This window comes from Nicotiana tomentosiformis, chromosome 5 (assembly GCF_000390325.3).
Source record: "Nicotiana tomentosiformis chromosome 5, ASM39032v3, whole genome shotgun sequence".
In the NCBI taxonomy this organism is placed as follows: Eukaryota; Viridiplantae; Streptophyta; class Magnoliopsida; order Solanales; family Solanaceae; genus Nicotiana; species Nicotiana tomentosiformis.
The window spans coordinates 26,233,016-26,250,218 of record NC_090816.1 but is presented as its reverse complement, the minus strand read 5'-3'; the positions used below and the strand labels follow the sequence as shown (position 1 = coordinate 26,250,218).

Genomic DNA, 17,203 nt, shown 5'->3' with positions numbered 1-17,203 from the left:
TAAGTATCAAACCTAACCTCAGTAGAGTAGTGACGAGGCCAGGTCAAGACACCTACCAGACATATAAACTTGTTCAAAATGTCACATAAAGCTAAAAAGGAAAGAATATCAATGTAAGGCCAATAACAGAAATTTTTGTAATACAAATCAACAATGAAAATAATGAGAACACAGATGACATCGAGCAAACAATTAAGCAATTGAGCAACAATAAAATCAGAGTACAAATATAATATAAAAATAGCACGCATCACCCTTCATGCTTTTACTCTCGTCCTTACCATGAAATGATGAATAATTTAAATAAAATTAAGCATAATTCCAACTTGAACATAGTAAAGCGTAAAATGAGTTATTAAGCCACTTTAAAATTTAAATAAGGTAAAATAGTGGAGAGGTTGTGCAAATAGAATATCATTTGAGTTTAATTTAGAAATATATGAGATCCAATATAATATTTTGTTTATACAAATTAAGATATTCAATAAAATCTTAACGAGATAAATATGGGATTTATTAAAGTAAAATGTAATAACAATTTTTTACATAAATTACCCGACAATAAGATAATGAGGAAGTTGAGATATCAATTAAAGTAAAAATATAATCACCATTTAAATTAGTAGATCTTCGAATAAGATATGAGTTTTATTTTTGAAAGACACGCAAGTAGAACAACCTGAAAATTCTTTCATTTATATCTGCTAAATTTTCAGCAACTTAACATATCACATAGAATGCATGACTCACACAAGAAATCCATATTATTTCACTTTTAATATATTGACAGCTAATTAATTATGTTCAAAATATAATGAAGTGATTTAAGAAACCACAATAGCCGTCCTAACATAGAATGCATCATGAGAATCACAATCGGAATTAACCTTAATATCACTATAATTTCATATTTTTTGCGGCGTACAACCCGATCCCAAGCAATAACAAATCATATTTGTTGCTCTGTGCAACTTGATCCCTCTCAATACTAAATTATATCTGTTGCGGCGTGCAACTCGATCCGTCTCAATATTAAATTATATCGGTTGCGGCGTGCAACCCGATCCCTCAAAATAATAAATCATATATGTTGCGGCGTGCAACCCAATCCCTCTCAAGCAACATAAATTAAGCAATCAATTTACAACCAATTACGGTATACCACAACATCAAAAGGAATAACAAGGCTACCCAAACAAGTCATTGTAACGACCCGACTTGTAATTTTACGAATTAGTACATCTTTCAACAACTTAAGGTCTCAAGAAGCTTTGTGATGTGTATTATGGCTTGCATGTGTGGTCGAGTTTGATTTTCGGATGATTCGGGATCAAATTGGAAGAACAATTCTTATTTAAGAAGCTTGAAAGAAAAGAGTTGACCAGAGAGTTGACTTTTGAGCAAACGACTCCGAAATAGAATTTCGATGGTTCCAATAGCTTTGTATGGTAATTTTGGACTTAGGCGTATGTCCGAATTTGGATTTGGAAGTCCGTAGGATAATTTGACGCATTTTCGCGAAAGTTGGAAAAATGGAAGATTTTTAGAAAGTTTGATCGGGAGTTGAATTTATTGATATCGAGATCGAAATTCGATTTTAAAAATTGGAACAAGTCCATTATGTCATTTATGACTCGTGTGAAAAATTTGAAGTCATTCCGGATTGATTTGATATGTTTCGGCACGAGTTTTGGAAGTTGGAAGATTTGGAAATTTATGAGTTCGATTTGTGGTGCGATTCATAGTTTCGACGTTTTTTGATGTGGTTTGAGACCTCAAGTAAGTCTGTGTTATATTTTAGGATTTATTGGTATATTTGGTTGAGGTCCCGAGTGGCTCGGGTGAGTTTCGGGGTGGGTTTTGAACGAGTTTGGGCATTTCGTCACTCTGATGATGTTTTGGGACAATTGAAGTGCGGATGTGTGGCCGCAAACTCCCAAAGTGCGGAGGCAGTGGAAATTGTGAGGACCGCAGTTGAAATTGTGCTATCCGTAGTTGAAATTGTGCGGTCCACAGAATTTCACTCGCGGCCGCAGGAAGGAGATTTTGAGGTCGATGGTCCGACTTTGAAAGCTTATATCTTTTAATCCACAAGGAAGTTGGAGATGATTCATAAACAAAAGTTGTAGCCCTTATAGTCTAGTTTCCAGAAAGCTAAACCAAGTATCTTTGGACATTTGTACCGAAAGTTATGGTCAATTTACTAAAGCCTGGTAGTGCAGTGCGGACCGTACAAAACAATGTGCGGTCAGCACTTTGGAAGTCAGATGTGGTACCATATAAACGAGTTTTTAATCTCATTTTTCATTTTTGGACCTAGAGAGCTCGGTTTGTGACGATGTTTCATGAGTTTTTCAAAAAAATCATCGGGGTAAGTGATTCTATCTCGGATTTGGTTAATATACATGAATATATCATCGTTTTCAATCATTTAATTAGTATTTTGAAATGGAAATTTTGGAAAAAATTGTAGAAGTTTCATGTGACGAGCCAAAATCCATTAAGGTCGTGATGGCGCCGGACACTACTGTCAGGCAAGACAACAATAAATACTAAATTGGGTTCTCATTTTTATTACTTTTGAAATCATATTTTCCTTTAATATACATAGTAAAGAATAGGTATTTACAAAGTAAATAATAATACTTTTAACAAATTCAATACAGAACAACCCATAATCCTCCCAAAATCCGGTGTCACAAGTGCATGAGCATTTACTGGCAATATAAAATAAAATACAACAACTATCCGGAATACAAATTAGACAGGAAAAATATAAATAACTCTGAAGGAGACTCTACTAGCTGCGGATCTTAATATAGAATGCAGCTCACCAAAGTCTCTGTATTAACCACACCTCTGCGCCCACAAGGCCGCTAGACAAATACGTACCTGCACAAAAGTGTGCAGCAAGTGTAGCATAAGTACGTAAATAATATATACGCAGTAAATATCAAGCATAATCTCGAATAAGTAGTGACGAGAGGTCGACTTTGACACTCACTAAGGGTTAATAATATTAAGAATAGAAATATTAAATCAATATGATTTATAAGATTAACAATAATTTTCTTTAACCAGCAGAAATAATTAAATTCCTTCAAATGCGACCATTTCTAATTTATTAATTAATTTCACAAGCTACAATAAATAGCAAAGTATCGTGTAATTATTATTATTAGGCACGATGTCTGCTGAGGTTGTTCGACCCGATCCAGAGTGTCGTGTACACTGCCAAGGGACGTGCGGCGCGATCCATAGATGCATATATACTGCCGAGGCGTTCGGCCCGCTCCACAAGAAAGGAGGACATCACTACAAAGGTAAATTTAATTACTTCAAATAATATTACTCCCAAAACTCACAAAAATACTTCTTTGAATCCAAAAAAGAAAATTTTTAAGAAAAATTATGGTAGACCTCCCAATAAGAAAAATGATGCTAACAACCAAGCACATAATCAACAAGTTCAAATTGCAAAACCATGTTTTGTCTATGGCTAGAGTGGCCATATTACTCGATTTTGCAAATTTCGGAAATGTGGTCCTACACCACAGGCAAATGTTACCGAAGAGCTACTTGTGGCGGTGATAATAGATATTAACATGGTAAAAACTATTGATGGATGGTGGCCTGATTCTGGAGCAAACCGTCATGTTTGCTATGATAAAGATTGGTTTAAAGTATATACTCCATTTGAGGAGTCCAAAACCGTCGTGCTTGGTGATTCTCACACAACCCAGGTGCTTGAAAGGGAGAGGTCAAGTTGAAATTTACTTCAGGAAGAGTATTAACGTTGAAAGACGTACTTTATATCTTCAAACAAATTATTGAGAGTGATCAATATGTAATAGTGAAAAATGGTATTTTTGTGGGTAAGGGGTATGCATGTGATGAGATGTTCAAGTTAAATGTTGAGATGAATAAAACTTCCTCTAGTTCTGTTTATACTAATTTTTGGCATGCTCGTTTGTGTCATATAAATAATTATTATGTGGGAATCATGAGTAGTTTAGGATTAATCCCAATAATTAAAAAGAATTTTAAAAAATGTGAGGCTTATAGTAAAGCCAAAATAACTAAAAGGCGTTGAAAGAAAACTGAATTGTTAGAATTAGTTCATACTGATATTTGTGAACGTGAAGGAATTTTAACTCGTGGAGGAAATAGATATTTTATCACTTTTATTGATGATTTCTCTAAGTATACTGATAATATGCGAGATTTACATGTAATCGAATATGTTTTACCCCTACTTTGGTGTGTTTTTAGGTGTTTTGAAGGTTGAAAGATGATCAACTGAGCTTAATTGTTGAAGTTTATTATGTAGGAAGCCAAGAGTGAAGAATAGAGGTGATTTGAGCAATAATGAAGCTAAAAGAAACTTTCTGAAGAAAAGGAAAATCGGACCCATGCAGTGAAGTAACTTCTTAAAGCACGGGAAAATCTAAAAAATTCAACTAGACCCCGTGTGAAGCACAACTATAGCACATGGACAAATTTGCATGTGTTTTATATTGAGGGAAAACTTAGTCAATTGGCTCAGGGACGTGATATAAAAGCTTTTAACCCTTATTTCAGCCACACGCTTGACCTGAGAAGGCAATATTGAAACAAAGTTGAGCCCGAAAGATCCTCAAGTTCATTCAAGAAGACGAATCGAAGAGTTTCTCTCTACTTTTCTATCTTTATTTCTATGAATATTGGTTTGACAATGGTTTGTGTATTTTTGAGTAGTATTATGAGTAGCTAATCCTGTCATCTAGGGTTTGATGGAACCAATTGTTGGATGAATTCTTGATTGCGTATTGGTATAATTGAGCCATTTTTACTCTCTAATTGTTCAACTATGTGCTTCTTGTGGTTAATTGAAGGGCCCTTAATTAATCGTATTTTGTTATCTTGTATTGCTTGAGAGAGAACACCTGATTAGATTGTTGTTTAACAATACCACTTTCGAGTAAGTTAAGAGATTAATTACTTGAATTTAAAAGCGGGATTGAGATAACGAAGCTTTAGCGTGATCTTTATGAGTTGTACGAATTATCTGCTAGAGTAATTGGGAGAATACTTCTAGTAAATTATCGTAATTGATCAAGAGATAATTTCGATAAACAATAACTTATCTTCTTTAGAGAGTGATGCGGCGAGACTATAGCTAACGTGTTAGGAATTAATCCGGCAATTGGGTAAAACATAAACTCTAGATTTTTATATCCTTGATTCAACCTCATTCTTGCTAGTTGATAGTTTTATTATCATTTTTTCTTAGTTAAGTAATTTTTGTTAATTCATAAATCAAATCTTGAACTCTAAAAGTTGTCTGAGCTTATCATTAGTGATACTGAAAAGTTGTTGCAAATAAGGTGGTTCTCTGTGGGATTTGACCCCTACTCTTGAACCGAATTATTTTTGTAGCGACCGCTTAGTCCTTTTTATAAGGCATATTTGGGCGTGATCAAGTTTTGGCGTCGTTGCCGGGGAACTAACAGTGTTATTCGTTACAACTTGAAATAATCGCTAGGACTTTTAGTTTAGATCAATTTACCGTGGTGCTAAAAATATTTCCATTGAAATTCTCACGTTTGAATTCTTTTGTGCCTCAGGTGCATGCCTAGAAGCTTCTTGAGAACTGGTGTACAATTTGAAGGTCTCTCAGATCCCGATAAAGCATTCAGGACATTAAATCGGGCTAACAAGAAGGGCAAACATCTAAAGCATAACGAACAAATCGAAATTGAAATGGGTGACATCGAGAATAACAACGGGAACAATAAAAATAACCAAGCTGACCCAAACATCAGAGTGGTAGCGCCCCTTGTGCCGGAGGTTGCTCTATATGATTGGGCGCAACCAACCGCTGTCAATCTGGCAACTGCAATTGCAGTCCCTCAGATACAAGCGGAAAGTTTTCAAATTACAAACAACATGACAGGGGGTTGTTCTCCGGGTCTTACATCGAAGATCCACAACAATATCTGGAGAATTTTCTATCAATTTGTGTCACTTAAAGACAGCCGAATGTGACACCCAAAGCAATAATATCATTATTGTTCCTATTCTCAGTGAATGGTAGGCTCAGACTTGGCTGAATTCACTCATAATAAACTCCATTGCTACTTGGGAGGAACTAGTCAAGCAGTTCTTAAACAAGTTTTATCCACCCAACAAGACTGCAAGGCAAATTGATGAGATATTGCAGTTCAAGCAGAAACCAACTAACAGATGATAGGACAAAGATTCTATATGGATTTGGCTGACAGTATGAAGGCTAATGTAGATGCTTCAGCCAAGGGTGCATTCTTGAGAAAATCATTCACAAAGTGTAAGATTCTTCTTGACAAGATGGCTCAAAATTCAGATTGGATAACTGAGGGATAAATACTCACTCTAATATTGTATTTTTTTGCTCTTGACACAAACAATACAAATGCGGAAACACTCGCCACTCTAATGACCCAGATAAGTTTGTTGACAAAGAAAATTGACGAGATGGGCACGAAATAGGTTCGCATTGTTGACACAACAAATGGAGGCATATGCACTCCCTGCATCAATCAGCTGTATGTTTGCTCGTGGAGTGGAGAAAATGATAACTAGGGTTTCAGAAAAGACATGAATTACGTAAATAATTTTGGGGGTCAGAGACAAGGTGGACAGCAATGGGGACCTCAAAATCAGCAGTACAGACCATCCCAACAATAGTACAATACCAATCTTGGGAGAGCACGACCATAAGGCCAAGTTGTGCCTTATCAAAGGCAACCGGGTTACAATCAGCAGCACCAACAATAGTTGGCTTACCAATAACTTCATCAAAAGTAGGTGACCAGACAAGAAGACAGTAATATGATAGAAATCAAGGGCATGCTGCAACAAATCATTGGGGCAAATGGAAGGATGCAAGAAACGTTAGCCGCATATGACTCGGCTATTAAAGGCATTGAAACTCATTTAGACCAGCTGTCCATGGCTTTGAACAATCGCCCACAAGAAACGTTGACACAAACATCAATCCAAAAGAGTAGAACCAGAATCAGTTAATAGTAGTGAGTTTGAGGAATGGAAGGAATTTGGACAGAGAACAAGAATTTGCTGACCTTCGGAATGAGAATATATTTATATTTATTAAGATTTACATACCAGGATGTACAATTGATAGCAACAATTAAATAATTTGAGCAAAACTCAAGTATATGAAATTTCAGTCTCTTATTATTTCCTCTAACAATTTACAACAAAAATTCCAATATTTCAATTAACTGAAAGATGCAATTATCACAAGTAATTCATGGTTTGAGTCCTAAACTATCCGGACTTAGCAATATTAGTAGTTACGCACGGACTCTCATCACCTCGTGCGTATGTAGCCCACACAATTAGCAACAATTATTAATTTAAATTACCTAGGGGTAAATTCCTTCTTACAAGTTTAGACAAAAGACTTACCTCGCTCCGAAGTTACATAGCCGGCTCCCAAGCCTTTCAAACAACTCGACCGATGCCCAACGCTCCAAAACTCGCTTTCGCTTTATTAGTATTCACAAGCTTTTAATCCTCCTCCGACATCGTAACATTGAGTAAAATTCTCATACGCCACCAACAAATTCATATCTACAATTACAATCCCAACTACAATCAAAATATGACTCAAACATATTTATCAATATCCATTTATGGCTCACAAGTTGGCTACAAGCCTCCGGCTCAAATCGTCTAATAGGTTCACTTACTAGCACATTCAACTCCACTCTTATCATTTAATACCCATTTGAAGTGATCAATGATACTACATTAATTCTCCAACATCGCCAAATTACTATTTATCATCTTCCTTAACCAATATTTCCAAAATATTCAATTTGGTGATTACTTAGTTGAATACTTCCAACTAAGCTATAAAATGATTCCATAGGTTCATTGCATCCTTTAATTTAATTTCTAAGAACACTATTTATCTTTCCCTCATTTTCTCAAGAACATTATTCATCCCATGAACTAGGGTTTATGAAATCAATTATCTAACCATAACAACTTGAAACAAATATTAGAATTACTCTCACCGACTCATAAGAAATGAGCTTGAAGCATTAGTATTACCTTCTTGAAGCTTTTCCTTAAAATTCCAATGTTTGAAAAATTTGGTCTTCTTGAACAACTTGAAAGATTTTTAGGGATTTCAAAGATTGAAGGATGTTAATACTAGTGTTAATAGGATGTTATTAACATAAAATATCCAAAAATAACTCACCTTGTATTCTTAAGTAGTCCCCAAGGTCGAATCCACCATGAAAGAACCAATCTTTAGCTCAAGAAAATCCCCAAAAATGGTTGTTGCCCGTGACTGCCTTATATAGGCATAGGTGCTTCAGCGAGTTGTATCTTGCGCTGTGCAGGTTGTACCTCGTATTACAAGTTTTTACTAAAACGTCCATAACTCCTTGTAGAAATATCCAAATGACAAACGGTTTAAAGAATTAGAAACTAGACTCAAAGATCTTTCATTTGATAGGTTGTCCACCATATATATATATATATATATATAGGCATGCTAGTCCAAAGTTAGATTTTGTGTGTACTCATCTGGAACTTTAGTCTATCATGTAATTTCCAACTTGACTTAGACTTAGGGCTCTCCTTAGACCCCACATCACTTATAATATGACTCATACACATATTAACATATGAACCTGTTGGAACCTTCAAATCCCGATTCCAAGGTCGTTTAATAAAAAAATCCAACCTTAGTCAAATCTTCCAACTTAAAGCTTTCGAAATGAGAATTTTCTTTCCAAATCAACTCCGAACTTCCCAAAATTAAATTTCGACCACGTGTACAAGTGATAATACCTGAAGTGAAGCTGCTCAGGGCCTCAAACCACTGAACGACGCCCTAGGGCTCAAGACGTTCGGTCGGGTCGTTACATTTCATAAAACAAAGTTTTGGGATTTGAATGTCGATTCAGAGTCGGATTTGAGTGAAACTAGTATGGTTGGACTCGTATCAGAATGGGTATTCAGATTTCATAAAAATTCTGTCGGGTTCTGAGATGCGGGCCCCGCGTTGACTTTTGGTTGACTTTTTAATGTGAATTTTTAAGTCGACGTTTTATTATCCGGAATTGTTTTCGATGAATTTTAATGAAGTTATATAATTTATTTGGCTAGATTTGGCCTGTCGGGAAGTCATTTCATGCAAGAAGGCTATTTTGGAATATATGCCTAACTTCAAAAAGGTAAGTATCTTGCCTAACCTTGAGTGGGGGAATTACCCCTTAGGCGTTGAGTCTTTTGTAGAAAGTGTGTAATTAAAAACTATGTACGCGAGGTGACGAGTACGTACTTGATTTATATGTAAAATTTATATCGATTGAAATTCATCGATGCCCTTAAGATATTTCCTGGAAATAATTATATTATGGATTTTTTCGTATGAAAATAATTAATGAAATAAGTTTAAATTGAGGTATTAATATAATCATAAACATGGAATAAAGAAAGTGTTGTCTTATGCTGAGTTAATTTTTCTTCCTTATTATTTTTTTCAAGATTTTATATACATTGTGTGGAGCCTTGGGCTATTTGCTGTGAAATTAATTAATTTTGTTTTATCTTGGGAATTGGTTGTGGCCTATGAACAATTTATAATATGAACTGTTGTTTTGTGTTGTCGTGGTAATATCCATGTAAATTATTGTGTGATTTGGGTTACTGTAATGCGGTGGAAAAGGGTGGCATTCCACTGTTGATATTATGTGGTATAAGGGTGGCATTTCACTATGGTTATGTGTGTTGGGATATTGTCTGGACTGAGCGATAAGGGAGACTATTATAGAAGCGATAAGGGTGGCTATTATAGGAGTGATAAGGGTGGCTATAAGAGTGATAAGGGTGGCTATTGATATTTTCAGGGTGGAGGGATAAGGGTGGATATTGTCAGGGGTGATACGTGATGATGTGGGATTAATGTGTTGGTGATTTTTATGTGATGTTATGATTTCCTTGTGACTTCTTTTATATATTATGCAATTTATATTATAAATTCAGTAAATTTGATAGTAGTCAGATATGTGTTGAAATTATGAGCCTGCAGATATTGCCGGGCGGATTATCATATGGGCACGATGTGCCGGGAAAATGTGATGAATTTATTATTGGCACGTGAATTGTCCGTGCAGTTATGATATGAAATATGGGCACGAAGTGCCGTGATTATATAATGAAAATGCTATTGGCACGTGAATTGTCCGTGCAGTTATGATATGAAATGTAGGCACAAGGTGCCCTGAGTAAATAATGATGATATTAGCATGTGAGTTATCCGTACGGTTGTGATAGTGATATTGGCACGAGGTGCCATGAAAATATGCAAGTGGGCTAAGACCCGTATTGTATGATTATTAGATGAGGTGTCACAAGGTGACTTTTATTTGAAAGGATTATATTCAAAATATTATTTGAAAGAATTATATTCAAAAGATATTTATTTGAAAGAATTATATTTGAAGGATATTATTTGAAAGAATTATATTCGAAAGATATTTATTTGAAAGAATTATATTTGAAGGATATTTAATTGAAAGAACTATATTCGAAATATATTTATTGGAAATGATTATATTCTAGAAATTTTTATTGAAAAACTTATAGATGAAAGATGTATATTTTGAAGGACTTGATTATTGGTTGTGTTCATTATCTGTTTGAGCAATATTTATGGAGTTCTTGTCGCCTTGCTGTTTACATCACTAGTTGATTATTTTTGCTATGTTTACATCACTAGTTGATTATTTTTGCTATCACTGCTATTTGTTTTCTATTATTTTTGTATACTATATTGCACAGGTTATTAGACTAGTGAGTGTCTTGATTGTATCTCGTCACTACTCCACCGAGGTTAGTCTTGATACTTACTAGGTACCGACCGTGGTGTACTCATACTACACTTCTGCACATTTTTGTGCAGAGCCAGGTATTGGAGATATCGTACTCGAACAGAGTTGGAGTGGGATCGCAAGGATTCAAGGTAGAGTTGCTTGGTTGTCGCAGTCCCTTGGAGTCTTTCCATTTTATTGTACTGTTAATCATTATTCAAACAGTATTGAGTACTCGATCCTTGAGATCATTTCATGTATTCAGTTAGAGTTCGTGACTCAGTATTTCCAGTCTTGGGAGGTTGTTTGTAATTATTTCCGCTCTTGTTTTTGACACTTGTATTGAATTCAAAAAAACAAAGGCTTGAATTGTAATTATAATCGGCTTACTTAGTATTAGATACTAAGTGCCATCACGACGCCTGTGGTGGGATTTTGGGTCATGACAGTCACAACTAATGAAAAGGATACACAATGTCTCGCGAAATCAAATAGCAAGGAAAAGACAATCCATAAACCAAGGCACAGTTTATGAGCATTAATTAATCATTAAGGGATGTAGCAGATAAATCAGGGATTCAACAAGTGATTACAATCAACAATTAGCATATAAGGGTGAACTTGACAACAAGGATGGAACACGTGCTAACAATTTCAAGTAAAGCACGTACAAACAATTCTAACCACAAAAAATATAATCATGAAACAATATTTACAATCAATTGTATAAAAGGAGCCCAACGGTCCAAACCGGTCAAATACCACATATAGGTCGTGTACCCACTCATCACCTCGCGTGCACGATCTTCACATAACACGAATGATACAATAATCCCAAATCCTAAGGGGTGGTTTCCCCCAGACAAAGTTAGACAAGACACTTACGTTAACGAAGTTGGGCCGGTATTCCAAAATAGCCTTCTTGCTGGAATTGACCTCCGGACAGCTCAAATCTATCCAATTAATTGTATATCTTCATTAAAATTTATCAAAAATAATTTCGAATAATAAAACATCGACTTAAAATTTTAAATTAAAAAAGTCAACTGAACTCGGAACACGATAGGATTTTCACGAAATTCGAACACCCATTCTGATACGAATTCAACCATACCAAATTTACCAAATTCCGATATCAACTCGACCCTCAAATCTTCAATTATGCCTTAAGGGTTTTCAAAATTTTTTTCCAACTTAAAACACCAATTACATGCTAATAATAACAATAGATTTGGGTCATTTGACCGAAATTGAGTTAAGACCACTTACCCCATTGTTTTCCTTGAAAATCTCCCGAAAATCGCCTCTCCTCGAGCTCCAAATTGTTAAAAATGGAAAATAAGATGAAGTCCCATTTTCAGGACTTAAACTCTCTGCCTAGTTAGTTCTTCTATGCGATCGCGGACCAAGTCCCGCAATTGTGAAGAACAATTTTCCATTGCCCAAAAATAACTCTACGCGATCGCGGATAATTGCACAATATCGCGAAGCACAACTTCGCATGACCCCTGCTACCTCATTTTCCTCTTCGCGAACGCGGCTTGATCCACGCGTTCGCGATGCATTCCTTCTTCCCAGCTACGCGATTGCGGTCCTCCCCACGCAATCGCATAGAACCAAATCTCAACAGCCCCAATTAACCCTACGCGATTGTGGATATCCCCACGCGATCGCATAGCACAAAACCTCCACTGCCCAGCTAAGCCTACGCGATTGCGGACCTTCTCACGCGATCGCGTAGAAGGAAACCAGACCTGTGCACTAGAAAATTTCAACAAAACACCAAGTCCGAAATTGATCTGTTAACCATCCGAAACTCACCTGAGCTCCCCCTCCCTCCCCGGACCTCAACCAAATATACCAATAAGTCCTAAAATATTATACGAACCTAGTCGAACCTCTAAATCACATCAAACAACACTAAAAATACGAATTGCACATTGATTCAAGACTAATGAACTTCAAAACTTCAAACTTCTACACACGACGCCGAAACCTATCAATCGGACTTGACCTCAAATTTTGCACACAAGTCATAATTGACATTGCAAACCTACTCTAATTTACGGAATAAGAATCCGACCCCGATATCAAAAAGTCCATCCTCGGTCAAACTTTCCAAAATTAAACCAATTTTCCAACTTTCGTCATTTGACGCTAAAATGATCTACGGACCTCCAATTCAACATCCGAACATGCTCCTAAGTCCGAAATCACCATACGAAACTATTGGAATCATCAAAACTCCAATCCGGAGTCGTTTGTTCAAACTCCGGTCAACTCTTTTTATTTAAGCTTCAAAAATAAAAATTGTTCTTTCAATTTAATTCCGAATCTTCCGAAAACCAAATTCGATCGCACGTGTACGTTATAATACGCATTACAAAACTGCTCGAGATCTTCAACCGCTGAACGGAATGTTAATTCTCAAAACGACCAGTCGGGTCGTTACATGGAAATACTTAAGCTAATACTTTACGAAAATCACATCATCTTTTACATTTTCTTTTTCAAAAGCAAAGTTAAAAAAGAGAGCCAGTTGGGTCATGTTGAACGAGTTGATTTATGACACGTTATTTAATTAGATTATTTTGACTCAAGAAAATTTTGAGGGGATGGACCATGACCCGTTTATTGATCTTTTCGGCTAGTCCGATTTTGATCCAACACACACATTTGTCACCTGAACTTGAGATGCATATTCTCCTCAGTTCATTGTCTTACAAAGATCGGCATCAACTAAGAATAGGGTTTTCTAGTAGGAGAATACCATAAAAAGGTAGGATTCTTGGCATAGTACAAAAACCAATTAAGCATATAGGCACCACACAATATCAACAATACTGCTCATATAAATAGCCATAGCTAGCTCCTCCCTCTGATCACGAATTGCAATAACTTTGAAAGAGAAAAGTAAAGTATTTAGTGTATAGTGATAATATATTATACATCTTCTATCATCATGCCAAGAATAGATCCTTTGATAGTTGGTCGTGTGGTAGGAGATGTTTTAGATCCATTCACAAGGTCTGTTGATCTTAGAGTGGTTTACAATAATAGGGAAGTCAACAATGCATGTGGCTTGAAACCTTCTCAAATTGTTACGCAACCTAGGGTTCAAATTGGAGGGGATGATCTTCGCAACTTTTACACTCTGGTAAATCATATTCCTTCTGTTTTATTTTAAAAGCTCTAACCATTTATAATTGATTCGCATTGAAATTTAAGCAGTTTGACCCCATATTCCAAATCCCACCACGTAAAATGGAAAAGGAGGGAGCATATATATGTAAATGGTGGTGTTTAGTTTTAATTTCTTTGTCTTTCTTAATGTGGAATATTTTGATGACATTTGAGATTTTGTGCTCTTTTTTTTCCAAGGTTATGGTGGATCCTGATGCTCCAAGCCCAAGCAACCCTAACCTGAGGGAGTATCTACACTGGTTAGTCAAGTTTAACAAGTTCAACATATATAGTTTTTCTTTTCAACAAAAGATATTTTTATATATACCTATCACATGCTGCTGGAAAAAACAAAAGCTGGAAGTTGCAGGGTTCTTTTTAAGTGTTGCATGAGCTTCTTCCATCTATATCATTTCAAGCTTATACAATATACCTTTTGAAGAGGTTAAGCTGCATATATATATATATATATATATATATATATATATATATATATATATGGGAGGGGAGTAGGTCTGATATATATATATATATATATATATATATATATATATATATATATATATATATAAAGTGTTGTAGGGTCAGACCTAACCCCTCCCACATTGAACCCAACTTGTCTAACATAAAATCATAACGTCACTAAACTATAACTAACGATATGTACTGCAAACCCTAATTCTTTCGTAACGCAAGTGAGACATATGCTTTAGACTTCTTACTCAAAATACTAACTTTAGTCTCAACACAGATATGACATATGTTATAAAGGATGCTACTCTTATTACAATAAAAAAGAAACACAAAATCAACAAAAATTCAAGCATCGCAAAATATTTTGTGATGGAAAAATGAGATCGTCACAAATATGTCAAAAATTTCGTTCACATTTATATATTCCGTCATAAAATTGTCACAAGTTAGTCACAATTTTGTAGTAGATCTTCAGTCAAAAATATTCCGTCACAAATCAACTTTTTTCTTGTAATGAAAACAATTGTGTGACATAAGTTCTAAATGAAAAACCAATGTAAATGAAAAGCTCAACCGAAAATCTTATTTGAAAAATCATTGGAACTGAAATACAGGAAAAACATAAAACTGAAAACGAGGAAAATCACAGTGGGCTTATTCTCTCTGTCTTTAGCTGGTCGTATTATATTATCTTTTTCAGTATTTTGGCTAGAATTTATATTATTCGGATTTATAAGTTTTGATTTGTTTTAATATTGTAATGCTCATTAAGAGTAATTAACTATCACTATATATCTTTTTTTTTCCCTAACACTTTCTTTATCTTATTTTTGTAGGCTGGTCACAGATATCCCAGCAACTACAGATACAAGCTTTGGTAAATCCTCCTATATTACAGATCATGAGTTGCTTCTTTGTACTAAAATCCATTCTGCATAATTAGTTTGTCATTTCATTATGTTAGATGGGTGTTGGATTAATCAACATTCTTAATTAGGTACAGTTTAAGTTCTATGCATTTTTTATTTTTTATTTTTTTTTTAAAAATAAAACCCTCCCAAATTAGGAGGATCTATAGTGTGTCCACAATTCTCCTCCAGCGTAACTCGAACTCAGGATCTAACGGTCGTAGGTGGAAGTGTTTTTACCAACTGAGCATGCCTCACTTCTCTATGCATTCCTGGTGTAAAACATTTTGCACAATTAGATCATTTGTAAGATAATAGTATTAATTAATAACCTAGTAAAAACGGTACTATAATTTACTATTAGAGGTAACATATATAAACTTATAACGTAAATTCTATTTACTGTATCAGTGTATACAAAAGGCAGTCTGGTATACTAAGTTGTCACTATGCGCGGGGTCCGGGATAGGGCCGGACCACAAGGGTCTATCGTACGCAATCTTACCCTGCATTTCTGCAAGAGGTTGTTCCACGGCTTGAACCCGTGACCTTCTGATCACATGGCAGCAACTTTACCAGTTACGCCAAGACTCCTCTTTTACTATATCAGTGTATATATAACTAAAATCCTTTTACTTAATATTTCGCTGCATTGCAGGAAATGAAGTTATATGCTACGAGAATCCACAACCATCATTGGGAATTCATCGCTTTGTTTTCGTGTTGTTTCGACAATTGGGTCGCGAAACTGTGTATGCACCAGGTTGGCGTCAGAATTTCAGCACAAGAGACTTTGCAGAAGTTTACAATCTTGGTTTGCCTGTTTCTGCTGTTTACTTCAATTGCCATAGGGAGAGTGGTACTGGTGGCCGCCGGGCATAATTAAAGATATTAATTACTTTTATATATATATATATATATATATATATATATATATATATATATATATATAGTAAATAAAGCTTTATTGTTATTGATTAAGTCGTGAAATCTTACTAAAGGTTTTGCAGAAATATCTGCACTTTGTTTGATATATAATTAATATCTACTATTGGTTAGCATATGATATATAATTGTATTAGTTTCAATATAAGGTTTGATGTTACCTATTAGTAAGCCTTGCTCATTGCTTCCTTCATTGTCTCCTGCTCCCCTTCATTAAATAACTTCATTGTGGTTGCTAGGTATTGAAACATAGAGCCCGTTTGGACATAAGAAAATTTTTCTTTTTTTCCAAATTTCTTTTTATTTTTGTTTTCAAAATCAGCGTTTGTTCATAAAATTTTCAATTTTCACTTAAAATGCATTTTGAAAATTTTCGAAAATTTTAAAATCTCCAAAAAATTATTTTTCAAAATGTTCACTCAAATCACTCACAAAACTTTAAAAATAACCCAAAATTATATTCATGTCCAAACACAACTCTAAATTTCAAATATCATTTTCACTTTGAAATTTATTTTTCCCCTATTTTAAAATTTTAAAATTTTTATATCCAAACGCTCACATAGTGTCACATCTCTTTTTGCCCCAAAAGATATGTATTATGGGTTGTTGCGGGTTAAATAGTTTTTTCAATTAAACTGACAAATTTGAATAGGGATTATTTTATTTATAGAGTCGCCACTTGGAATTGATTTTTTGAGTATTCCAAGTCACCTTTTATTTGAATCCTTAGTCAAAAGAAGGTTTGACTTTATTATTATTGGTCTGCAAAAACAAAGTCCAGGTAAGAGATTTTGTTGACCGAAAAAAAGGTGTAAG

General features: G+C 35.0%; 1 protein-coding gene across 1 annotated transcript; it reads left to right on the top strand.

Annotated features, from left to right (window-relative positions):
* Nucleotides 1–13,603: 13,603 nt before the first annotated feature.
* Nucleotides 13,604–16,321, top strand: LOC104116860 (protein FLOWERING LOCUS T). Its single transcript, XM_070175512.1, has 4 exons — nt 13,604–14,031; nt 14,256–14,317; nt 15,368–15,408; nt 16,098–16,321. Exons 1-4 carry the CDS (start codon nt 13,837–13,839, stop codon nt 16,319–16,321), a joined length of 522 nt encoding a protein of 173 aa, XP_070031613.1. The 5' UTR covers nt 13,604–13,836.
* Nucleotides 16,322–17,203: the final 882 nt, after the last annotated feature.